The sequence below is a fragment of the Buteo buteo genome, chromosome 13 (assembly GCF_964188355.1).
Source record: "Buteo buteo chromosome 13, bButBut1.hap1.1, whole genome shotgun sequence".
In the NCBI taxonomy this organism is placed as follows: domain Eukaryota; kingdom Metazoa; phylum Chordata; class Aves; order Accipitriformes; family Accipitridae; genus Buteo; species Buteo buteo.
Genome location: NC_134183.1, coordinates 27,480,495 through 27,507,937, shown reverse-complemented (window position 1 = coordinate 27,507,937; position 27,443 = coordinate 27,480,495). Strand labels below are relative to the sequence as shown.

The window sequence follows — 27,443 nt, the reverse complement described above, 5'->3', positions numbered from 1 at the left end:
GAAACATCCCCACAAACTCATTCTCTGAATCAACTATTTTTTTTACTCAACAAGTCGTAGGATGACAGTCTCATGGAAAATTGGTGTGGTGGGGGAGAGCCTATGGTGGAAAATTTATCTAACCATGAAAGTTAATAGAAATGTTTTATTTATATTTTTTTTATGGCAGAAACACAGCAGATAACATTAAGAAGACTGCTTGGAGATTTCAAGAAAAATTTCTCAGAACTCTGTTACTTGAAGAGCAAAGATTTCACATGCAACAGCACTAAACCCTTTGTTGTAGCTGCAACTAACTAGCTGCAGCCACAGAAGAGTAAACGAATCAGTGACCTAAGATCATCCCTGAAGATGTCAATGAATAATTCGCCAAATGTATTCTTGGATCCAAATGCAAATCGGTTTCAAGTTAACATAATTAACGAGAGCCATGACAACAATGAAACATCCCAAGAGGATGTGGGCTCTGACCCACCACATTATGAAGAAACATCTTTTACTGATGAAGCACATAACAGACTGAGAATCAGTTACAGACCAGGAAAAAGAGAATTATATGACAATTTCCTTCAAAATGGGGAGAAGACAGAAGCTAGTTTACATCCCTATGATACTCATACTAAAATGTATTATCTACAGACTTTTGGCCATAACACAGTGGACCCAGTTCCCAAAATCGATTATTATAGAAACACTGGCAGTGTCAGTGGGAATAAGGTCAGCAGACCAAGCTTATTAGAAATTCATGAACAACTGGCAAAGGTAAGTGGAAAGGAAAGATACAAATTTTCTCTATTCCATTTCCAGGCTGTTAATTCTGTTTATTAATGTGAGAAAGTCCTTAAATTCATGCACCTTGCCCAAGAAAAAAAAGTACAAGTAATCACTTACCGTATTTCCTTTGGTAGCTGCAGTATGTTTTCTGCCCTGTACCCTGCTCAAAGCAAAGATTTTTATTGAAAGGTGATAGTAATGTACTTGATCAGCAGAAAAACATAGCTTAATCTTGTATAAAAGTATAGGATTACTGAATCTCTTCTGTTTCACTTAAGTGTTAGCATGGCAGATGATGAATATCAATTCATAATTTAACCAAGCTACACAATTCACGCTTATTCTAAACTTGAATTTAACATCAATGCATAACTAAGTTTCACAGATTCCTCTGTTGTATTCATTAATAAATGTATCTATAAGTATTATAAAAAACATCATGTGCAATAAATGCAATTTCAGCTAATCAGAAATCTAAAGCACTACCTGTTTATTGCTGTAACAAACCATTTAAATGGGAAGAAAGAAACCAGAACAAGGGTTGAGGTTGAAACTGCTCAGAAGAGGGATAACAGGCAGCAGTTTTCAGGTACTGATTCAGTGAATGAATTTAGGCTTTCATGCTCATTATACCAATGAGTTTGGAGAGAATCTGAAGAGCCTCTTGAATGACTACACACAAAGCAATTAAAGAAGAATAATTTGGCTAAATTCCTCCTAATCTATCACATAGAAGAGTTGTTTAGACTTTTCTCATGTAATACATGGGACTATATCCATGTAAAATACACTTACAGAGACAAGTACCAAATAGGATACAACTGGCTAACCTGCCTTTGAAGGATCTTCTAGGGCTGTTTCTCATCTCCCCTTCTCAGTAGACCTACTTTTGGTTAACACAATGTAGGATTTTATTATTGATACATATGACCAATGGATTTTATGTAAAAAAATTCCCCTTAGAAGACTCTTCACATTTGCTCCATTTTTTTTCCATATATGCACTACAGTAAATGAATAATGAAATACCAAAACACACCCTTTATTGCAATAATCCTCACTTTTGTCACCATCTATGGCTACTTGCCAGATGAATATACATTGGTCAGGTATAACCCTTCAGGGTTTGCACATTCAAAACTTCCACAGGAAAGAATTTGAGAAGTTGGTAATATTAAGTCTCAAATACCAGATTTTCTCTAACTTCTGTGTTACTGCCTTAGGTAGGTAGATACCTAGATCTTTTAAGGCTTGACTTCCCTTTGTTGAAGAATCACCTCCATGCAAAATAAATAGCATGGAAAGCTGTAATGAGAACTTCCGGGGACAAGAGCAACTAGATTAAGCACTTTGAAACAGTTAAACTATTAAAAAACCTACTGCAAAACAGCAGAATAATATGATACTCTACTGACTTTGGTAAAATTAGACTCTTCCCGCTTAAGCCACAATACCAAGTTCTCTGTAAAAAAGCAGAGAAGAGACACAGGATACACCTACTTACAGAATGAAAATCAAACCTTTTTTGAAGTTCTTATTTGTGCACTTGGCAGGGCAAGGGCAGGAAAGAGAGAGATCACCTCTATAGTCAGATTCAGACTAAAAGTGTCAATATGCAGCAAAAAAACCTATTCTTTTTCTGTGTTGGGCAATAGTGAAATGAGAAATCTCCAGAGAAAAAATGCTGTCATCACCATTCCACTCAGTTTTCCATACTTCTGAGGTCTGAATAATTTGGACAAGCATCTGATTTTTGGATGCTGGTCCAGATCTTGTTCAAACTCCAGTTCTCTGGAGATTCACCTGTCCTAAGGAGGATTAATATAAAGTAATGAAATTAAGCAAAAAAATAGCCATTAGGAAATTAGGACCTGATTCTTTAGGATGTTATTAGGACAGCTTCCTAGTTTTGGCCTGACTTATTTAAATTAAGGTCTCCACAGACCTGCATAAAATGGCTTACATAGAAAGGAGAAACAGGTTACCTGGGTCATCATTTATTTCCAAAAATGAATGCGAAGTGGATGTGAAAAGGGAAGAATATGAATTTGGTATCCCTACTCATTTGCAGATGTATAAGCTGCTACTCAAGGGACTAAACACATTTGCATGCCCAGAAGAAACTTTCTCTTACAGAAATAATTTACTTCAGTAGTGGGCAGAGAGGAGAAAAATTATGTATTGGCTTTGAACGTAATGCTGAATGTACATTAGCACATTAAGGGATTTTCAGTTTTGACCATTACCAGAAAATTCACATTTTTTGCCATTGCATCTGTCAATGGTTTGTTTATTTTAAACAAAATTAGATAAATTTGTTTAGGGTTTTTTAAGGCTTTCACATAAAGAAGATTAAAAAGAAGGCAGATTCCATTCGAGAATAAAATTAAGAGAAAATTGCTTCACAGGTTGTGATCGTTAGGGAAGAGAAAAGAGCACCGTCTAGTTTGGTTGTTCCCAGATTTTTTCCAGTAACCAGTTTACAGAAGGATAATCTTACACCCCTCAAAATGGGAGGTGAATGACAGAGGTAATGGGATTTTTGTTACACTGGCAACCCACTGTGCCCTTATGTGAGTTGTGGCCCTGGTCTGGGAGCCACTAACCACAGCACTGGAACAAACGACCCGCCATTAGCATGGCTGGAGTCTATTCCTGGCTGTCCCATGGACTCACTTTGTGACCTTGGACAAACCATTTCGGTCTACAGAGCTTATTCGGAAGGATAAACAAACACAAGGTCACCAAATAGTAGATTAGTAGGGAAGGGAACTAAGATGGTATGAAAAGGCTGAGCTCCTATCAGGAGGCAAAAGCAGTATGTGCAGCTGGATGGGATGCCTATCCACCAGCCCCAGCATGCAGCAGGCTCTCTAGCCACCACTAAGGAGGGGATGAAATGCCACACTGAGTGTGTACGGGCGTTAGACTAATAGCCCAAGATGCAGTCCTGGAGAAGATGCTTTATTCCTTTTTACTTTAACACTAAAAACTGGGCTTACTGCACCATACCCTAAGGCAATCCCGCCCCCCTCACCCCCAGCTTTTTTGAAACTCAAATTGTTGAAGACAACTGTCCTGTCAAAGCCCATTGCCAGATTCTGATAAGAAGTGACATATGTTTGACTTCAGATTGCTAAACATCACATAAGCATTCCAATTGTGCTTTGACGCTGGGCTTAACATCAGAAGATAAATATTAATATTTAATATGTTTTTTAATATGTAATTTTTCAAGTATCAGAATGTAAGGCAGGCTGAAAGGAACTTCAAATATCTAGTTCCCACACTGCTGGAGTCAAATGTGTGTCATTTTTTAGCAAGATGTGTCAGTTTTTGCGCACATTAAGCCACAAATCACCAATTAAACCCCTAAAAAATAGTCTAAGTGCTATTTCACAGATGATGGCTGGTGATAATTACTTGGGCTTAATATTTACCCTACATAAGAAATCATCTAACCTTTTTTCATCTTGGCTATTCTCCACACTTGTTATGGAGACTTGATGAGCTCATCATCTTTAGCCCCAGGAGAGATGAAGTCTAAACTGTTCTGAAAAAAGGAAAGGAAAATGTTTGGGTTTTTTTTTTTTAAAAAGCAGTTAACTTTTTATTTTGGTAGCTTTTCAAAATATTCTGTCACTTTTATTCCACATCCTTAATGCATGAGTAGCACAGGTACAGCTGCTTGGTAAATAACCAATCATTCACTAAAGCACACCAATTTAAAATGCATTTATGGAAGGTTTAAGGCCATAATTTATGATAATGGCATAGTGAGCACAAGTTAATTCAAAGTACATAGGAAACAACTTGTTTCAAGTACAAAGACCAAACCCTTTTATTTTTTTTGTCTTTGAAATTCTAACCACTGTAGCAAAAAATCCCTCATATTATTTGGCTAATCTTCCTTAACTCACTTTAATAATTTACTGTATTTTGAGCAAACACAGCCGTTATTATTTTAGGGTAAGAATTGTCAAAATTATCTAAGTAACTCAGGAGGTCAAAGTCACAGGCTTTCAATAGATCTTGTATACCCATTTCACTTAGGGCCAAAAGGGCCATAGGCACCAAGTTTAATCCATGTCAAAATGTATTATCCAGTCACTTATTTCTCATTTGTGAGCACAATCCTGGATTTACTGTGTCAAAGGCAGTCTTACAACCTTGCATCATAGCGGCTAGAGCCCCAATGCATGAGAGGGGAGTCCAAACATTAGCATAAGCATCATATACAGTTGGTCTTATGTCTGTTTTGTTTTTGTTTGTTGGGGTTTTTTAAGTCCAGGGACAAAATACAGAAACAACCTTGAAGCTTAAGCAAGATGAAAAAAACTCATATGTTTCACAGAATCACAGATCGACCTGTTTAGTTAATCTGGAAATATCTTCACGCCCCTCCAAACCCCAAAAGCACGTCTCCAGAAGTGACACATGCTCGTGACCCTCTACCAGACCATGGCAAGGTACATGGTCCTTCCTGAAGGTCTTTGCAGAGGACCCAGACAATACCTGGCAATAGTTAACCTAATACCAACTCGCTGCAAAACCAGTCAGAATTTTGTATAAAAAAAAATTTAAAAGAAACAAAGCAGCAATGATGTTGAGTATCAGCCTCAGTACCATGATTAATTCCCATTCAAGCCACAAGAAACAGCATGATGCTAAATTGCCCCAAAGATTCTGGGGCAGAAGAGCTGAAGAGATAAAATACAGATTTATGTCTGCAACTGGATGTGAACAATCTAAAGATCTGAGCTATTTATTCTGTTTACACCACAAATACAGCAATTCCTAATCCTATCTACTGTGGTTATACCAGAGGTGGCTAAACCACAGAAAGGATTATTCATTTACTGTATTATTTACTAATTTCACTAGCATTTCTCTGACTGTTTTAAAGAATATGTTACCCATTTGCTGCTGCAATTATGTTTGTACTTTATCCAACAGGAAACACCAGAGTTCATCACATAACTTTGCCATGCCGCACTCAGCTAGGTCTCTTTTCACTAGTGAGCAATTATCCCTGTTTCTACACTTAGCATTATTCATAAATTGTTGCAGCAGCATGTAGAGGCCAACCATGAGACCCTCATTATGTTAGATGCTCTACTAACATATCAACACAATATATATGTTGAATATAGTTTACAATAAAAACAATTTAGTATCATCTAATAATGTATTTACTTCGCTTAAGCGTTTCTTTCATCTTTTCTTACTGTTAGCAAGCCCACCTGCTGATGCCTGTTGTGAGCAGAATATTTCACTCTACTCCAGAGACAGTAAAACCTGATGTTCTTTGGAATTCCTTTATTTCATGTCTCTCTTATGCAGCCAGGTGTCCACTGCTTGGCACAAAAATGTATTTGTTTTCTGTGTGATCCTTCAGAACATAGCTGTGAGCACTGGCTCGGTTGAGAGAGTGGCTAACGGAGAAAGCACCGCTGGAGATGAGACAGCAGTCAGCAAGGAAGAAGAAAACAAAACAGGATTTGTCAAGTTCGGATGGGTGAAGGGCGTGCTGGTGAGAAACTTATCTGCATTTCTAAAAAAAATAAAAGAAAATAAACTTTAAGATTAGTTCTGCAACACTAAGGTCTTCCAAGAAGTAAGAGAGGGAGGTGGACTTGAGGGATGTTTGGGGTGCTTTTAAAAAGTCTGCAATGCACACTATCACTCTTCCAGATGTTAACACTACTTTCAACGTTGCACTAATTCAGTATTTTTTGTTTAAAACCTAGGTAAGATGTATGCTTAATATTTGGGGTGTGATGCTTTTTATTCGACTTTCCTGGATTGTAGGTCAAGCAGGAATTGGTACGTATCTTATTAAATATCATTTTCAACAGTGAAAGGGATAAAGAGGATAAACTATGCATGATCATGATTAATATATAATCTGAGATGTGCATTTGCATGTTGAGCTAAATAATGTTTTCAAATGCTTGCCAGGGCAAAAGATGTTAATCCTCCAAACTATTGGAATTTTCCAGACTCACAGCCAAATTACTGCTTAGAGGCATAGATCTGTTAACTATGCATATGATCATCACATTTGAATATTTCTAAGCTTTAGTGAAATTTGTATTTAGATCCTGTAACAGATGTAAACTTCACGACTTGTGCCAATTTCTAATATGTGCATACAGAGTTAACCTTTAAGAGTTCACACTTTGCTTATCTGTGAATCCCAAACCTTGTCATCTACATATTAAAAACAACGCTTCTTCACACTTCTCTGCAAAGATGAAAACAGAACTGGAAGGAGGTCTCATCTCATCTCATCAGGATTTTGTTATTTTTAACTACAGCACAGCACTAGATACTAGTGTACTATAAAACACTGAATTTTAAAAACTCTGCTACAGCTTTCATATAAATTAACTAAGTACACTTCATTGTGTGCTGTATCTTTGCTTCTTTATTGTGCAATTTAATTAATCCAAATCACAGATCCCAGTCCCTGGGAGACTGGGCCCCGAGGCCTCCATCCAGCATGTTGTTGAGTGTTCAATGAAACCAGTGAGCGAGGAAAGTGCTCACAACACTGCAAGAATCAACTTAAAGAGCAGCTCAGTAAGGTGCAACTTATCAGTAGTTGTGTGGTACAACTTCCTCTTTAGAGCTGCTGCTCTGGTGAAGCACAGAAATGTGAACTGCGATGGCAGTGTCACTCTGTTACGTGATCATACAGTCTAGAATAGTGGGGCCCTAACTGTTGACTGACACCCAAATCTCATGAAAAACAGCAGTCCAAAGGGTGGGTGGCAAGTATTCCAGTTTGGATTCTCACAGAATGGAAATAGTAAGTAGACACGAGCTGGAGTCCAAACTCTGGCCCTGGGGCGTCAACTCTCTTGGTCTTGGATAAAACTCAGTGCTCAAATTCAGACTGAATATAAATAGCATTCACTTCCTTGTTAATGGAAGTGAAATGAAACACTGAATCGAAACTTCTCCAAAATTTTGCATGGTTGAAGTCTTATTTCCAACAAAATACATTAACTTCACAGAAGTTTCACTTGAGCAAGACTGAGCTTTTAAAAAAAAAAAGAGAAAAAATTGAAATGTTTATTAAGAAAAAAATCCAGCCACAAACTTACAGAGACACAAATAGAAAAAAAAAACCCAAACCAAACCAAAACAAAACAATAAAAGATCCAGAACTAAGCGGAAAAACTTTACTACTTTTGCAGCGTGGCTCTAGCACTGTGCCTGACAAAGGGGTGCTTGCTGATTTTATGATGCATACCAAATGAGAGCGTACAGCCCAGGGCACTCATAAGTATATGCCTTGCCATGAAAATTCTGCATCTTAATATTGCCAAGACTTTGCTCTGGGGTTTCATGCAAAATTAGTTTTTAAGGGCAGTTTAGTAACTTATTGAGATCATCAAGAAGTATTACTTTGTTTGGAGGTGTGAGAATAGCCATAGGCAAGAGTAATTCATTTTAGAACAACTTAACTTAGCAGCCATATGTCTGGTTTTCAATCTAAACTTTAATCAGATTTTAACATTAATTTGCACCAACATCAGTTACAGCCTTTCTGCTTTCACATTTAATTTTACCATTTTAATTCATTGATAAGCAGACTCTCCTTTCTTATGGTTTATTGCTCTGCTGTTGCTTTTTAAAATTGCATGCCTTATGTAAGGAGGTTAGTTCTACTTCTGAAAATGAGACATCAAATTCCATTTGAATAATTTCTCAATGCATTTTCTGAATGTCTTATAAGCAATGAGCTTTAAGTCCCTGGCCAAGTTGCTTAAGGAGAACAGTGATGGAAGCTCATCATCACCAAGGCTCAGGGATTTCACTGGATACAGCTACTAACATGGAAATTAAATGAGTCAGTTAAACCACCATCTGGGCACCATTTATATGCCCATCATTAGAGGGCCAAAGAGAGAAAACTCAATTATTTCCATATCCTGATAGGCTGTCTTGGACAAAACCTCTTACAGGGGAAAAAAATAACATTCCAACAAGGTTCTCTGTTTATCATCAGCTGGGAAAAAAGGGACAGTACGGTCCTGACAAGGGTCCAGGTGCAAAACTAGCCTGGTATTTCCATGTGGGGAATGGAACATGTGGGGACCCTCCAAAGTCCATATTTGTACCTATACATGGAAAGGTTAGCCAAAGGTGGGGAAAACCACCAAGTTTATGTTAACTGAAAATCTGGCCCTGAGCATCACAATTATGTTATATCATGATATATTACACTGATATTTTGGTTGGGCCACTTTATTTTATGCACTTTTCTTCTTAAATGTTAAAATATTTTTTTAAATTAACATTAAAGCCTTCCAAAGCAGATATTACTCATCGAATTAGCAAAATATCTGACCCTATTTATCATACACGTGTTAATATGAATTGTGAAATGCAATAGAAAATCCTGGAAAAATACTCCTTAGGATGCACATGCACTTACCAAACATTTTTAAAACTACATTAAGAATAATGTGTCTAACTTATGCAATTTAAGAGTTAACAGCTGATTAAAAGTCATATTCAGCCACTTCTCAGGCACAAAATTTGCATGGTTTAACAATATCCTTCTATGTAATGGTAGCTGACCAAAAGGAATCACCATTTGGATTTTTTTATACAGACCTGCATACAAAATAGGTGCATGACCAGCTATAGTAAGAGTTCAGAAATCAATAGGATAAACATGATTTATTAGAGGCTCAAATCACTTTAAATATCCTACACTGTTATATATCTTTTATATCTCACAGATTACACTGCTCTATCTTAAAGGATTGTGATAACATGGCTATAATTTAAGCAGCAAAGAACATTCATTTGAGGATTGGATGTCTATAACCATACAGTATGAACTGAAGTCAGGAATCTGATCTGGAAGCCAGAAGGTAGAAATACAGCAGATAAATCAATATGTTTGTAGTACTTCTAGCTGGATGTCAGTTGTAGGATCCAAGTTTCAATTTGGACGAGACCTGGTCAATAAATATTGCTACAAGCAATGTATAATCTTCAGTTCCACAGTGAAGACCTATGTACCTTACAGAAACAAGAGAGCTATTGCATAAGCGTTAGCAAGTTCAGATAAAACTAAGAAGTGATTCCATGTTTGGCACCAAACTGTAATTGTTTCATTTCTTTTTCAATTTTTTTTTCTCCTCTCCTCTCATAGATAGAAGTGAGAATAGAAGCAATAAAATTGAGAGAAAAATGTCATATTATTTCTTCACCTGACTTGAAACAAGAAAGTATTCTGGAACTACAAAGCCAAACTCTTCTTGGTAGTGCCAGAAAATATAACAGAAGCAATGGCTGCAATTGTAGACTGGGAGGTCCAGCTTGTACACAAAGAAAAACTTTTTCATTGAGCAGGTAGTCTAGCCCTGGAACATGTAATCCAAAGAGGTTGTGGGATCTTTATCCATGGAGGTTTTCAAGACCTAGCTAGCCAAAGCTATCACTGATGTAATTGTGTGTTGGCAATAGTTCTGCTATGACTGGGAGGCTGAGCTACAGACCTTCAGAAGTCAGTTCCAACCAGTGTTTCTACGATTCTAAATCATACTAGGCACCTCCTACTCATACAGTTTCTAGTTTCTAGCAGTTTCACAAAGTTAACAGAAACCTGACCATATAGCCAAAGACTGGAAACATACTCAGATTTCAGTCTTACTCAAACTGAAACCCAGTTTACCTATAACTAATCACCTATCACTGATCTTCATATGTTTGATTATTTCTGTTTAATTATATAATGTTTTGAAATCAGCTAAAAAAAAAATTCTAAGTTTTCTAAGACTATACATTACAGGTGCCCTGTTAAAGTAAATGGCATCTAGAAAGGAGTATTTCCATTTTCAAATGTTTGTCTTGTATTAGAGTAAAACTACTTTTTTCAGGGAAAGAGGGAGATGAGGAGAGGGTGGGGAAGCACAGCACTTGATAGCTTGGCAAGTAAGGATATAGAAGGCTCACACTCAAGTCTTGTCTCTCTACCCAATAGACTCTTTGTCCTGGTGCACTATGAAACTATACAGTCAGTCTTTCTCTGATTCAGTATTTAATTAACTGATGAAGGACAGCAGCATTTGTACAAGAGCACTGGTTCATGTGTCAATCTCTTCAGTTACAGACAGGATGTATATTAAAGGCAGATATAAGCATCCATGCCAAGGGACACTTGTTTGCCCATTTCCTCCAGCCTTTGAAAATCATGAGAACTTGTGGTTAGGGTACTCTATCAGAAATAATCACTGCTTGAAGACTGATGGGAGTAATTTACTACCATGACATGGACTCCTTGGAAATGTTCTGCAAACTGCAAGTGGTCAACAAACCATCTTTTCAGTTTATTGCTCTGATTCTGGCCTGAAAATTCAATTTAAAGAGAGAATGATTTGTAGGAATCATGGAACACGAGTAAAATATTTTATCTTCTTATTACTGACAGGTCTTGGAGTAATCATAATTCTTCTCGCCACGATGGTAACCTCAATTACTGGGTTGTCAACTTCTGCAATAGCAACTAATGGGTTTGTCCGTGGAGGTAAAAATCTTAGGGTTACTAATGCTTTCAAGCCCAAAAAGGTCTTTATGTATTATTTTCATATGAGGCAAACCAGAGGGACGATAAACCAAATGGTACATCTAAAGGAACTGGAAGGTAACAATTCTAGCTACTTCTAATCACAATTTATGGCATGTTTGAGTTGTCACTTTTAATAAATCCTAGATTTCAGTTCAGTCTGTGAAGTACGTTTCAGATGTTCCTGCCTACTGCTGAGTGAAGGATGGCTTCTGGCTTTTCATGGAGTTCTGTTACCTTTCAGCAGGTCTTTCTTATTCAGAGCATTCCAGGTTGGGCATCCTTGGACAAACTGAGCATGAGGCATCTCTTCCTCTCATTTTAAAGACTGATGCATATCAGTGGATTATCTTCAATTTAATACCTTCTTTATACAACTCCTTACATTTCAGCCGCTCCTTGGAAGATAAGTAAATAATTTTGCTCGAAAAGCGCATGTCAGGTATTTTATGAAAGTTTTAGTACATTTCAGAGCCTTAAAGTTATAACTGGTCTGCACTAACCTCTGTGGAAAATGGCAAGTTCTTACTACATCATTTAAGCAGAACAGGTATTTGAATACACTTGAATATACTTTCTTTTCGGATCTTTCAGGTCTTGGAATCACAGTTATTGCTCTGAGTGTAGTAGTAACAACATTAACAGGTATCTCCATGTCTGCCATTTGCACTAATGGAGTAGTAAGAGGAGGTAAGTGAATATGATCTCATGAAAAATACTAAAATCTGCAGATTTGGATTAGGAAAAAAAAATGGAATTGAGATAACTGTGTTATAAGCAAAGCAATAATAAATGTATTTAGAGTAATCTCTCTCAATGGATCAACAATAAATTAAAATGTATATAATCTTAAACACTTCCTGACATAAATATTGAGTGTTGGAGGGATGAGATGAAATAATTAACCGACAAAGTAATATGCTCCATTTATGGTGATGTGCAAAAAAGATTAAAGAATCACTGCATCACTATGAAGGAGCTTTAACAATGTACCACAGAATATGATCTTTCATGCTAACATTGGGATAGTTCCAAGTAAATTAGAACCTGTCTGGAAGTGACGTTCTCTCTGCTCTGTGTTACTATATTATGTATCATGAAAAATTATTTGAAGGTCCGGTTTTGCATGCTAATATGCACTAAAAAGATTTCTGCAATAGAAAGGCATACAGAAAAGTCTGAAGGCAGAACCAGTTCAAAGCACATTCCTTTTTTTATCAGTGTCCTCTATTAATATAGGGCAAATATTGATTATGTTTGTTAGGCTAAAAGCAGAGATTCCTGTAATATTACTTATGTGAGAAAAATGAGCAAAACCTGAGCATTTAGCTGTGCTGAAATAACAATAATTTTTGTCTGCAGGTGGAGCATACTATCTTATCTCAAGAAGTCTAGGCCCAGAGTTTGGTGGATCTATTGGACTTATCTTTGCTTTTGCGAACGCAGTGGCAGTTGCTATGTATGTAGTTGGATTTGCTGAAACAGTTGTAGAACTTCTTAAGGTAAATGTAGATGTTTCATGTATATGATTAAATTGGTTTGGTTTTTTGTTCTGTGGAGCTTTTTTTGTTCTGTGGGGCTTTTGTTTGTTTGTTTCGGTTTTGGTTGTTTGGAGGTTTTTTAATATAATGTATTTGTTTAAGTGGTGACACCTTTTTAGCTAAGGCTTGAGGGACATCTTTAGCAGAGAAGAAGCTGGTTTGCCTGAACATGCCATAGAGTGCTTCTCCATTATTTCTGCCTTATGGAAATATCTCATACATTTCTCAACAAGAATCTTAAAATCAGAAAAGGAACAGACATCTAATTAGACAGCCAAATAACCCCAACTATGAAGAGCCAGGTGGAACATGAAATACAAACACTCGGTCTTGCAAATCTCTGAAACTTTGACAGCTCACTGCTTTCTCTCACCTTGTTACCTGATCTCTCCAGTTGGGCAGAGAAAGACCGATTCTAATAACAAACATTTCCTACTGCTTTCAGGAGAGTGATACACTGATGGTAGATGAGTCCAACGACATCAGAATAATAGGTACCATAACTGTTGTATGTCTTCTCGGCATCTCTGTTGCTGGCATGGAATGGGAAGCAAAGGTAAACCTTTAAAAGAACATAAAAGCAAGCAGTATATTAGACTACTGTACAGAATTTGTGTGTGAGGAATGCTATACAGGAGGTGGAATTTTTAAAAGCACTCAGTTTCAGTTTATGCTTAATCTTTCTAAAAGCAATAGCAGTTTAATCATTACATTCAATGAAAGCACAATTACTCCATGCTCTTCCTTGAACATACATTTAAAAGGGAAGAGGAAGTTTGTGTTCTGCAGACAGCTTGATTATATTGATTTTTATAATTCATGGCATCATTTAGAGCCTTGGGTAAGTGCCCCTTTTGCCCTTGTTTTTGATGCAGCTTGACAGAATAAACAGTAGTAAAAACAATATATGGTTTTATCGCTGTACTCTCTCAAGCCCCACTCAGCAGAAGAGCTCTATTTGCTATCCATTCCTTAATCTCTAATGATTTCTGCTATTCCTTCCCCCGTAAAAAAAAAGTTCAAAATGGAAATTCAAATTGAAATACTTTAGAGGGTGGAATACAGCTATTGAAATCAGGTCCAGAATAGCACTCTTATTTTTACATTTTGCTGTGATGGAGACTAGAACTACTTGTAAAAGAGATCAGAAAAATAATTAGATATTATAACCCTTGAAGTGACAACCCACTGCAACTAAACAAATTTTATAACAATATAAAAATGTCTTATACTTGATATTAATGCATTAGCTGTTCGTTTTGCTTTTTCTTGTAAAGAAACTAACATAAAATTAAATTAGAACTATATATTTCATAACGTCCTTAGTAAAAACTATCTGCTGTTATCATTAGCTGATTCAACTATCTTGATTCCTGGTATTTTCAAAAACTACAGAAATTAGTAATCTGTCATAGGGAACACATACAGATAACTTACTATATAGCCATCTCCACAGTCACTGCAAATTAAAATCATCAGGAAACTCTTTTTGTTTCTATTAATAGGCACAAGTTATTCTTCTAGTTGTTCTCCTTGTTGCCATTGCAAACTTCTTTATTGGGACAGTCATTCCTACCAACAATGAAAAGAAGGCAAGAGGCTTTTTTAATTACCAAGGCAAGTAACCTTGCTATCTGTCATAAAATAGTAAGTTTGCATTCTTTTTGGCTTCATACTGAGTTAAGGATTCCACTGAAAAAGGTCACAAGATCAGGATCTTCTGCCTGAGTTTAAGTAAGCTTGCAAACCAAGGGAATTTATTTCATCTTTAATTTTGAGTCTGTCTCTCTGCTGCTGAAGCTGACAGCACAGTTAGCTGCAGCTTGAGTCATTTATATATCAGCAGAGCACAGACAAACTTTTACACAGAGCTAAGTGCAAGTGCTGTAGTGACACTCCTGTCACTTCAATATGGACCTGTAGCTCTGAGATGCAGACAAGCACATCCTACTGGGGACCAGACTAAGAAAATCAAATTCACTTTGCTTATGATATGAGACAGCTTCAAACCCAGTTGTCCAGACGTGAAAGACTAGCTTATTTACCTCCTTCATTAAGTAACTTTGGAATCAAGTCCTGGTAGTGTATTTCATTTTCACCTATATTTGCAGCATCAATATTTGCAGAAAACTTTGGACCAGATTTCAGAAGTGGAGAAGGATTTTTCTCGGTGTTTGCCATTTTTTTCCCAGCTGCCACTGGCATTCTTGCAGGAGCCAATATCTCAGGAGATCTGAAAGTATGTATTGCATTAACTTCATAATACTAGCTGTAGGCTGAAAAAGAACAAGAAAACAAATTATGAATCAACACTGTATTCAGTTTTAAATCATGTCTTATTTTGGGAAGCAAAACTCTCACTTTTAAGTACCTGCTTTATTATTTAAAAACATCTGTTCACATTTTGTCTCATAATGCTATTTACAGAAATTACTGCATTTAGATTTGGGTTGCTATATCATTTAAAAGCATGTTTCAATAACCTGTAATAATATATCATTAATGGCCCATTAGCAGCACATGACATAAAAGAAATTACATGTGTGTCTCTTGGCACTCTTATTTTGCAAAATCTCCTAAAACATCATCCCAAAAAGCGTACCTGTAAAGCTCATGTTTGTACTCACAAGAATCAGCAGAGACCAGCTTTTTCTATTCAGGGTCATAGCAAGGGCAGAGCAAACAGACCATTTAATGAAAGCAAGTATGTCCCAATCCCATGTCACTACTGCTGCTCAAAGGAAAAGCTGCAGGTTTGCAGCTGTGACAAAAGAAAGGAGTCTGCAGAGAAAGGGAAAGGAGGTCCAAGGCTGCCCAACTGTCTTGCTGCAGCCATTCTGTCAGGTCCCCACTCTCCTCTTGCAGTATAGCAGTTGTAAAAGATGGTATTTCCAGTATCTAAACATACCGGTAAATTAGCGAAAGGAATTTAGTTTTAACTGTGAGTGCCCTCTAGTTTTCATGGCTTTGCACAGTGTATTTAATGCAAAGAGTGTTTAAAGCCAAACACAAAGCTGAAGTAATTCAAAGCTCAGCAGAGCATTTGGTAAAACATCCCTAGTAAATGTGGAGCAATGCAATACTTCATAATTTTACAAGAAATTCAGAAATGCACCAGGGGTATCCATAACTCAAGTTTTACAATCTAATACTAAAAAACAACAAAACAAAACAAAAAACCCCAAACAAACAAAAACCCACCCCCAAAAGAAAAAAAAGTCACAAAAAAGATGTGGCTCACACCTTGATAACCCCAGCATGTCAAATGAGTTATTTGGCATTATCATATAGACCCATTGTCATGTACACCTTAAGGATTCAACCAAAGGTCTGTTATTTCTGTATTGGCACAGTGGTTACAAGTTCACCAGATCCTACCAACCCTGACAGCTTCCTCACACTGAGTTGCATGCCTCATCTCCTTTGTTTTCAGAGGACTGCTTTTGAAGCCAAGCACAGAGAGAAATATGTAGAAACTGAGCCACTAATAGTGTCTATAAGATTCCATTTCTAATTAAAAAAACAAAAATAACTGTACTTCTGTCCAGCAAGACTGAATCAGCCTCACACAATCTCCATCCTTTTATCAAATAAAAATAATTATTTTGCCATATATGGTGCTTGCTATACATGGCAAGCTCCCAAAGCAGCAGCACTTCTTTCATAAGGTATTTGAAAGAGTCTAAGCAGACCAAGGAAGCAGTTGTCCCGTTGGCTCTCTGCAGTTGCTCCAGTCTGGCAATAAGTGGATTTCTATAACCAAGTCCTCCAGGCTGCAGACTCCCTGCTGAGTGTGTTTAGATGCATTAAACAGGTCTAATTAAATTAACCAGCCTCTCCAGAAATCTAAAAGACAAGCTAAGAAGTATTTTAAAAGTGTAAAATTGACCAAACTTTCTTTAGAATTTGTTGCAAATACCTGCGTACATGCTTCTGTAGCTGCTACACACTCAAGTAGAGGCCTAGTCCAAAGCTTACTTACAGAACCAGCTTGTCATCCTAGTGACTTCAGTGCATTTTGGAGCAGGCCCTAAAGTGCTAACAGCATATTAAGTATGTGTTTAATTATTGATGAAATTAAAAAATTGAAAAGCTGTAAGAAGATTTAACCCTAAGATTTAATGTTACAGTGTTAAAGATTGCAGCATGAGACTCCACAAAAACAATGACCTAAGACATGTATACCAGAACTGTATAAATTAAAGTTACTATGATCTGAGGGCAAAAGGTCTTATGCAGCTGAAGTGACTTTGCAATTATTTTTCAGCTCAATAAATCCTTACCTCATTTAAAAATTACATTAATTATTAACACACTTAAGTTTTTCATCCATGTTTCACACGACACTCCGAATTTGTATTTTGGGTTTTTTTTCCCATGCAACAAGCATAGTTATAAAAGTACAAAATTCTGTGGCTTAAAATGCATTCCATGCATCTTTGACTGAAAAAACCTCACTAAACCAACATAAGACAACAATTCATAAAAAGTGCTTCCTAGCATAAACAAGCACATGCTAAATTGTAAGGTTGGCTAGTATTAAAATCCCCTTTAAAATTACAATGTATAAAGCAGATCTTTGGACTGTTACTTACTGTTGCATGATCGAAGCCAATACTGTTGTGATCCAGTCTGTAAGCATTATAACCCAGCCTTATTAAATTACCTAAATTAAAAGTCAAAGCAGTGAAAGGAAGTAGCCTGTTGTCAAGACACAACTAACAATTACTAGTTGCTAATCACAAAAGTACTGTATTCTGGACAGGGCGACTGTCTGCATCTATCTTACCGATTAACCAAAAATGGGCCTGTCTTGTCATCCACAGGAGTTTGATGGTTAGTTTAGTAACTATTTACCCATTATATCATTAAACATTAAAATAAAGCCCATTGCAACATAAAGAGAGTTTGGAGCTCCCAGAAATGCAGAGCTCAGGACTCTCCTGATGCTATAAATGTGACCTCTGCTCCTGCAGAATATACTTCACTATGTCCAGGATACGAGTGCTGTACCACAGGACTGCTTCACTATCTACGTGCTGGGACAGCAAAAGTTGGTGCAGGTCTAAGTGATAAAAATCTACCCTCTAAAGGTATCTTCATATCACAATGTGGCAGGGCTCCCTAGCATGCAAATGCAATCAGACTGCAGCACACAAACTCACGGTGTTTTTCGGGTCACTGCTTTGTTTTAAGGATCCACAAGATGCAATACCCAGAGGAACAATGCTGGCCATTCTGATTACAACAGTTGCTTACATTGGCGTTGCAATATGTGCAGGTAAGTACAGAACCTCTGCTTCATGTCTTAATTTATACAGTTAAAAAAGTTTGAAAGCCTGGTACACAAATGAACCTCACTGCTTTTTCATCCTGTGGATTTATTATGTAGAGAGATAGCTGTTTTGATTTTACTGTATGTAAAAACAGTGGGGGAAAAAAGCAGCAACCAGCAGAAACAAAAGTCCCTATTTGGCAGCTGGACTTTCATATAACTTGTATGGTTACTTTTGCATTTGATTCAGTGACAAAGACCACTAGCATATAGTATCCATGAGCATAGTAAAGATTAAAGGAACCTCTGATCAATCTGCTGATCTTTTGTTCCTCATTCACATTGAAATTTCACATGGCTTCTACTTGCTCTCACTAGCCTTACTGAGCACTCATGAGTAACACACACATTTTATATGTTATATGTCAAAGACAGAAATCAATTGCCTGTCTTAAAGAAGATGCACTACATGACAAGGTGCTCTACAATACTGGAATGTGAGGTAACAAAATGGGCACAAGAGTAAAAGGGAAACCTGTACTGAAGCCATGAACTGTGTTGAAGGAATATGCAATTAAATTCTCATTACAAGGGTACAATAAATCTCCATTCAAGAAAAATATTTTACTTCTTCTATTTTAATAGTACTGTAAGAAAGAGTGTTGTAAATGACACTCTTCCTTATGAGCGAATACCTCAATATTGCATAAAGCCCTGTGGGGTGCTCCCTTTTCTTGGAGATGAATCTCAAGTCCTCCAGAATTCTGTGGTTCTTCTGCTTTATGCAAAAGGCAGAATACTGGAGTCAAGCTGCAGCTCAGGTTATTGCATTATTTGGATCGAGATTTCCCCTGCAATTAAACTTGAAGTAGTCATTCTTCACTTTCTATTATAAATCTGTGTTAATGCATTGTTCTGTTCTCACAAGCAATAGCTGTATTTCAGCTTCAGACCTGTCTATTTTTCAGTGCAATATTTTTTTTTCTTTCTGTTTGCATATTGGTTTGCTAAATAGATAATGGTTACTTTGGGATTCTCAATAACAATGTTTTTGACATATTTGAAGATACCATATAAACTTACATTTTGGCAGGTAAAGATGTTAAGATCAGCACTCTAAGTTAACTCCATATATTTCTTCCCATTTCTGGTGGCAAGCAAGCAAAGACAGCATAAATATTAATAAAAGCAAAAAAAATATAGGCCATTTCTCCTGTTTAAAGTTTTTTTCACCATATTGGTATCAGTAGGGCTACGACAATTTGAGCAGCTGAGGATCTGGGTCTCTAAAGCAATTGAGTGTCCTTGTTAAACAAAAAAAACCCAAGTGTATGCCTAGAACTTAGACCCTCACTGACCAGGTTCCTTTGAATACTGGCACTTGTAGAAGTGGTCATAGGCAGACAATATACTTCTGAGTGAGTTAAGTCATTGTTGATCTCTGTCTGGTTCTCTGCTCTCAGAAATATGCTAGTCCTCATTAGTAAACTGGCTGATTATTTTAAAAGTAACAGAAGTAAATATTTGCTTACAGACAACATGAGAAACTAAGCCACGCTACAGGGAAGAAATCTCTGCCCAGCGTGAAACCTTCCTCTTTAGGATGAGACTAAGGCAGCAGTTGTACAAAATGTGCGCAGACTAAGAGTCAAAGCGTGGCAAGAACATTCTTCTGATGTCACGTGGAAGGAAAATAATAATCTATCATTGTTTCCACAGCCTCCTGTGTTGTACGAGATGCTACTGGGAACATCAATGATACAGTTGTACCGGGAATGAGCTGCAATGGATCATCTGCCTGCAGCCTAGGCTATGATTTTTCCAGATGTGCAAGTCAGCCATGTGATTATGGGCTGATGAATAATTTTCAGGTTTTAATGAGATAATACATATAATCATAAGCTATACATGAATACATAAGTACAAACATGCAAACTCATTATTTGCTAACAAGTAACTGCAACAGGACATCCACTTTTATCTAAAAAAGTAAAAAACTATAAGAACAATCAAAGGGAAAAGTCCCCCGCATCCCACAGTACCTTCATACTGCCCATCACTAGCCTTCCCAGCACTCCGGTAAGGTCTTTACCTCCTCTTTCAACAAGTACCATGAAGCAGTATATGTTGTAACATCTTCAAACTCAAAATCTAGACTTAACAGAGACCTCAGGAACTCCTGTTAAAAGAGCAACTCATCTCACTGCTCTTTACACATGGATGTGATTTTACCTCAGGGGTGCTGTGGTCACTGTTAAAGGTTTGTGCCACGGTGCAAAAACTGGAGTTCTGACTTCTTAAAAAAAAGTATCCAAAAATAGTCAAGTGGAAAATCAAGTGAGAAGTAGCAGGGTCTTTCTCCTAGGCCAGAGAAAGACTGCCATTTCTATTCTTCAAAATAAAGCTTAGGCAAAGCATCAAAGTAAAGCAGTTCTTCTGCAGCCTGACAACCACGGCTCCCAGATGTCTGTTCAGCCCCTGTGCTTCACAGCCCACGAGAGGAGCTCACCACTCGCCTGCACTTGCTTTTCAACTAGTCATTTGTAGCTTTTAAAGTCACTTGCTTTTTTCTCTGCTGGTTCTGATAAATGACAGGGCTGGGTAACCACCTTAAAAGGGATATGCTGCCCCTGTCATAGACTACTTTTCCTTCCTTTCTTGGTCATCTGCCATCCTCTCTCCCACCTCAGTTCAGCTGCCCAGACTCAGGGCAACCCTTAAAATCAGTGACCTCCCTACAGCCATAAACAGAATTTCACTTCTTGCATTTATCTTTGCCAGACTATAGTCAGAAAAAAATATGTCTTCATCTGACAAATCTCCAGGATCAACTGCTTTTTTCCTAGAGTACTTCCTACACACCAAGAAGTATCTGGCACTCACATCTGTCCACTTCATCTTTTAGCTTCCTTGTCTGGTGCTCCTCAACAACCCTTTTGCTTCAGTGGTTGCAGAGGCCAGTGCAGCCCCTCTGGGAGGGCTGAGGGAGGCCTGACAGTGACCATCATTACCGTTTGCAGCACTGCTGTTATGGCAGCACAATCGGGCATTTTCTCTCTTTTTAGCCATATTAAATAATCAAGAAAAAAAAACTCTAAACCAAACTAAACCAAAGAAAATGCCTCCAACCACATTTCATACTTTGGTGCTTTTTCATGCCATTTCCATTTTCCCTTCTTGCTACAAGTTGACTATTTACTCATCAAGTAGTGGCTGTTACTTACAGCAACCAGTTAGTAAAGGAGGTGAGAAAATCTCACAGAGTACTCCTCTGCCTCAGCAGACAGCTGCACTCTTGTATAAAAATTTGGCTACACCTCCACTGCTTTTTACTAAAACAGGAATAACAGTATTTCCCTACTTCACAGTTGGTTTGTAGTATATTGAGTTTAAAACCATGAAAAGCAGAGACATGTAGAAACAGAGTATTTAAATGGGTCTGTGATCAAAAGTATATCCAAATGCAAGCCTGACTATTCTTTTTCCCTTCTTTTTTTCCTGAAGGTGATGAGCATGGTGTCTGGCTTTGGTCCTCTCATCACAGCTGGCATCTTTTCTGCTACTCTGTCATCAGCTCTAGCATCTCTTGTCAGCGCACCCAAAGTTTTCCAGGTAAAACTGAACAATTCATTTCCTTATACTCTATCTTACTTCAAAGACATAAAATTTAGTTGAACTCTATGTGCCCAATGATATATATATATAAACACTGACACATGTGGGAGGAAGAGGCAGGGAAAACAGTACGTAGAATGTTTTTCAACAGAAACAGCCAGGTCTTACCACCCTCATACAAGGGTGATAATGTTCCTTTGGTCAGAACTCAGCTTTGCTGCAGGAGCAAGGGATACATGTGTGCTTGTTATAGACAGCTTCAAGGCTACTTTCAGGACCACTTCTATCTTCTTACAGAAAGCCATCCTGTAAGCACAGGAGTGCCAGGAATATGCAGGAGCCCTCAGGACTGTAAGATTCATGTGCTCGCAGGTGTGCTCAAACAGGCTGTCCAGAAGCCATCTGGGCAGCAGCAGTGTGGACAGAATGGGAACAGAGGGCACAGGACAGAAAGATAACTTGTACAACTTAGACCAAGCCACTGATATGTGCTTCAGTTTCCTCCAATTTACACTTTGTTTAGCTATTCAGTTAATCTTTTTTTTAAAGCACTGAATAAGCATTAGATGTCTGTGATTCTGTTTTCCCGCTATACAATAATATAGTAGGATATTTGCTTATCACCTTATTTGAATGATTATGTGCCATAACAGTAGATGTACTTGAAGTACTAGATAGATTTAATTTTTGTTTAGCAAAAGCCTAGCAAGCTGTCACTCACAGGCAGTGAACTTCTTCTGATGCAAGAAAGCACTGCTTAACAGAATTATGTTCTGATTTGTCTACCAGGCTCTTTGCAAGGACAACGTCTACAAAGGGCTCCACTTCTTTGCCAAAGGATACGGAAAAAACAACGAGCCCATCAGGGGATACGTTCTCACTTTCGTGATTGCTATGGCATTCATTTTGATTGGTTTGTATATCATTACACAACTGTTATAATCTCATGTTCTGAAATTATATAAACCAATATTTTAATACAATGATTAGCTATGGTTAGAAAAAATTCCAGTCAGGTAAGCTCTGACATAAGCCTAAGCACACTCAAAGCCCTGGTAGCAATTCCATTATTCTTAAAGGCGGCAAAAAGAAACCAACAGGGACTCTAGTAACATCTCAACACCACCACAGCCGCATTTTCAAAGATGCAGAGTAAGTGCAATTCTTGTTCACTGGAAGAGGGCAGTGCTTAGAACTATGTAAAATAAGGCAAAGTCACCAACTTTGAAAATTGTTTTCCAGTTTATATTGCACATAGCTCTGAGGTAATTCTGAGATAATTAGGAAGCCTACTCTGCCAAGCCTTCCCCACAGTCGGCTCCAAAGCACATCCCACTTTGCCAGCCTCGGTGGTAGAAAATCCCAGCTACCATATTTAGCGGTGTGGGGATTTTTACATTATTTTTTCCAAGATTGGAAATTCAAACTATGTGACACTAAATAAATGGGAAGTTTAGTAGAGATAATTCAGATTGCCATTTCAATAGCAAACCAGTAAGTTTTAACTATAAGTCCTCTCAATTATGTATTTAAAATTCTGAAATTTACACGAGAGCTACATCATTAAGAGCCAGACTGTAGAATCAGAGTATCAAGCATAACCTTGCATAGCACAAAATGGTATTAAAATGAGCATCAGCAGACACTACTTAATATGAATGAAGGTGTATCAAGGTGGCCTTAAATTAGTACCACAAGGAAAATACCCAAGCTCTTCCCGGATGACAGTTTCAGACAGTGTCCAGACTTAATGCATCGTCAGGAAAAAGCTATCCAACAATCTAGGAAACTGGTGCCTATGTCTGACTTTGTGTGTGTGTGTGTGTGTGTGTCTTGCAGCTGAACTGAATACCATTGCTCCTATCATCTCAAATTTCTTCCTGGCTTCGTATGCTTTGATTAATTTCTCCTGCTTTCATGCCTCATACGCAAAATCTCCAGGTGAGTCTGCATTCGCCAGTGATTTAAATGGGGGCTTCATAGTCTGATCTCTGCAAGTTTTTGACTGTATATTAGAGAAAGCTGCAGTACCTGTAAAATATCTAAGCTATGTCATCTGAGGTTTTACTGCTCTCATTGAATATGATGACATTTTATTTCCCTCTAAAAGATAAAAATAATGGCTCTGGTCCTTACATTCCCTACAGTTATACAGTATGAAAAAGACTTTGGTTGATCCCACTGGAGCCGAAAGGCTCCTCCTCAGGGTGGTTTTTTCCCCCTCACTATCACACAACGTGGGTGGATAAAAACCTATGCCAACTCTAGCCACATAAAGTAAGCAGGGTATAGTGGGGAGCAGTTATGCCCTTCTCTAAATCTACAGTGAAATTCACAGGAAAGTTCATAAGAACAGTAATTGCACCAGAAGCGATACTGCTTGGAAGGGAACACGTAGAACAAGAACAGGTCCACCAAATAGCATCAGCACAGCTCTGCAGTGGCTAGTAGCAGAATTTTAAGGTGAAGCACAACGAGGTCCTGTTCAGGGGTAACTTGAGAGCCCCTCTCTACATTTGTACAGTAAAGGAACATAGTGGCTTTCAGGTTTGTGCATCACCACGGCAGAATAATTCTCATCATTTTCATGAATGAAGGGTTGACACCTTAAGGACTAAAGTCAATCAGCTGAGCAACACTGGTTTTGGCACACAGAAAAGACAATTTCCTGCCGCTGTGAATCAATTATTCAATTCAAGGAGCAAGGAATACATTTTTGATTTCTAGTGTGACAAAACTGTAGTAGTGACATAAATGCCTACATCAACTTCCTTCCTATAGATCTGCATGGTGCCATTTGTTCAGAGGGTAGAAGAGATGAGCACTTCTGCTAATTACCTGCACAGCTGAACAAACGCAGATCTGCTCTACACAGCCTTGGAGCCGAGTAAAAATTACCTCTATAGACTTCATGTGCGTGCATCTGACTCTACTCTGCCACTAGTTACATTTCAGACAATACTGCAGCCATTTTTCTTTTCTCATTTCCTCCAGTTAATTTCTGCCAATTCATAGCGATAATTATAATAATTGCAAGGCTGCAGGACAGCAAATTTCTTCACAGCAGGACCTTCCCATTCCCTCATTACAAAGATGATCCAAGATAGGGTTGCTCAGCCCCTTCTTTTATCTTCTGTGTTTTTTCCCTCTCCAAAGAGTCTGATCTGTAGAACACCTGGCAGAGACCTGCAAACCATGGAGGCTCACTGCTTCCTTCATCATTTTAATTGCTAGCAGGGGATGGATTCAGTACTGCAGCTGAAGAGCAGCAGGAATAACATCTTCTCAAAGTCAATTGCAAATGATTTTATTTTTCTGCAGTGAGGCCAGGCGATTTCCAAGGTTAAGACAGGTACGCTTACAGTATTGGGATAAACTCTCCTCTCAGCAAGTGTTTAGCTCCCATTAATAAGTTCTATGTATATACATCAAAAGGACACAGTAGCCAATTACCTGGAGTTACAGGAAAATCTGTGTTCAGTTCTGAACGAGTGAGCTTTAATTTTGCAAAAATACATAGAAACAGAATGGCTACTCAAAGCCAGACTGGACAAAGCAGTAGGAAAGGGTTTATAGTAAAAGGCTTGTAAGACCCAGTACTCTATACATATAGAAATCTACATCAGCCAACACCTGAAAGTATCTGTTGATACTCGTGGTACTTGAGAATTTGCACATATCACTCCCACCCCTTCTGACAAAGCCTGAAACAAAATGTGTGTGGGTTTGTATGTGCAAAATCAGTGGATCACTATTTGATCAATATATTTTATGCTCTTCCAATTTCCTCAATTCTCTTTAAATAGGTTGGAGACCTGCATTCAGATATTATAACATGTGGGTGTCACTTTTTGGAGCCCTGTTGTGCTGTGGTGTCATGTTTGTCATCAACTGGTGGGCAGCTCTCATCACTTATGCCATTGAGCTCTTTCTATATATTTATGTAACATATAAGAAACCAGGTAAGGCCACAAAACACTATTATTTTGCGCATATGTTATGCATCCAGACTGGATTTTACAGGAATTAATTCTCCTTACAGAATTGGACATTACTTTTTCTCCAATACCTTTCTTTAGAGGGAAGTCTGGCGCATCCCATTAAATCCCACTTTGTATAATATAGGTTAAGATGATAGTCTAGTGAATTTTTGCCTGTTTAACAAGCACTTCAAGTATGATTCAAGGCTTTGTGTAAGCATTCCAGCACAATGGTTTATTCCCATCATGTCTTTACTACATTTGGGCTTTCACTTGAGCATCACTCAATTTTTTTCCATCCACACAAAACCTCACCTGAATTTTGCTGTGCTCTTAGCCGAGTCATCTGGGGTCCTCACTCAAAATATAAGCCTGCTGCCTGTTACACAACAAAAACGCAAGCTGAATTACTCATGAACTGATCATCCTCCAGCACCTCCCTACAATTCCTCAGTAAATCAAGAAAGATGGGCACACTTTACTGCTGGAAAAAACTGCTTAGTAGCTCAGCAAATCACAGCAGCTGTCCTCAGAAATCTGTGCACTAATAGAATAAAGCATCAGTACGAGACTAGACAGTTTGGTTATTCATATCCAAGGACAAAACTAACCCAGGTTCAGATCTCAGTGCTAACCATCTGAATTACTTCTGCAGTAGAAAAAAACCCAATACAAATAAAAGAGGCAAGTTTCCCAGCAGAAGATGTGCTTTCATTGCAGCTAGCTTGGGATACCAACACCTGGTCTGAGCCTGTGTTATTCTTTACTGTGTATACTGCTGCACTGCTCTGTGTCCTCCCTATCTGTGCCATCATACCCACTGGGATGGTCTGTGGTTCTTTTCCTGTAAATATAATCAGCTGTAGGAGAACACAACTGTCACGAGACAGTTGTCAAAAGAATTTGAGGATTTCTGCCCTTTCCTAGTATATTGTCAGTGTCCTTGCTGCAAAGTAGCAGCTTAAAGCTTGGTTAAATTCACTGAAGACAGTGTACAAAAGCTATCCATCTCTTGCTGCCTAAAGAGAGTGACTTTTGTTCAGCACTTATTTACCAGCAGCTGAAGGGTTCAGAAAAGACTAATATTCCTTAGAAAAGAAGGCCTCTACACAAACCTCCACATAGTTGCACTATTAGCTTTGTATCTTGGCATAACAGGACTTGACCTGCATTCATGTATATCTCAAAGTGTAGAAAGCTGTTTCTTATCTGTCTCCACCCACCAAACAGCTGCACAATAATGAGAAAAGATGTATATGCCAAAATTGGTTTTGGAGAACAATTTTTGACCTATATAGTAGAACAGAGCTAATTGGAGCTAGCAATGTTCCTTCCTAGTGGTTTAATTGGAACTTCCTGAAATTCCACATCAAATACATGACTCAGGGCTGTCCATTTTATACGTGGGAGAAGGATACAAAGTTAATGGAACAGAGAAGAATGCAGTTTTGAAGCAGAGGAAGAACATTCCCTACAATTTTTATATAAAGAATTATACTATTTATTAGCATGTTTGTTTTTGCATTACACAAGCAAAATCTATTCTATTATGAAGCACAAAGAACAATAGCTCTGTATCTATGAAGCATGAGAGATATACCCTGCTTTGACTCATGGATAACATGATTGCTGACCTTTGCAATAGAACATAGGGAAAAGCCCATGAT

At 37.9% G+C, this 27,443-nt stretch overlaps 1 protein-coding gene across 2 annotated transcripts in view; it reads left to right on the top strand.

Annotated features, from left to right (window-relative positions):
• The first annotated feature begins 351 nt into the window (after positions 1-351).
• Positions 352-27,443, top strand: part of SLC12A1 (solute carrier family 12 member 1) — a 47,986-nt gene continuing 20,894 nt past the window's right edge. The window contains exons 1-14 of one of the 2 annotated variants that reach the window (XM_075043969.1): positions 352-762; positions 6,173-6,307; positions 6,525-6,600; positions 11,960-12,055; positions 12,728-12,867; positions 13,352-13,462; positions 14,412-14,523; positions 15,018-15,145; positions 18,103-18,187; positions 19,901-20,052; positions 21,686-21,793; positions 22,586-22,709; positions 23,636-23,737; positions 25,603-25,758. In XM_075043969.1, coding sequence (XP_074900070.1) covers positions 352-762; positions 6,173-6,307; positions 6,525-6,600; positions 11,960-12,055; positions 12,728-12,867; positions 13,352-13,462; positions 14,412-14,523; positions 15,018-15,145; positions 18,103-18,187; positions 19,901-20,052; positions 21,686-21,793; positions 22,586-22,709; positions 23,636-23,737; positions 25,603-25,758 — 1,936 coding nt within the window. Of the gene's footprint in view, positions 763-6,172; positions 6,308-6,524; positions 6,601-11,230; positions 11,327-11,959; positions 12,056-12,727; positions 12,868-13,351; positions 13,463-14,411; positions 14,524-15,017; positions 15,146-18,102; positions 18,188-19,900; positions 20,053-21,685; positions 21,794-22,585; positions 22,710-23,635; positions 23,738-25,602; positions 25,759-27,443 lie in introns of both variants that reach the window. The other variant, XM_075043968.1, reaches the window with a different exon arrangement.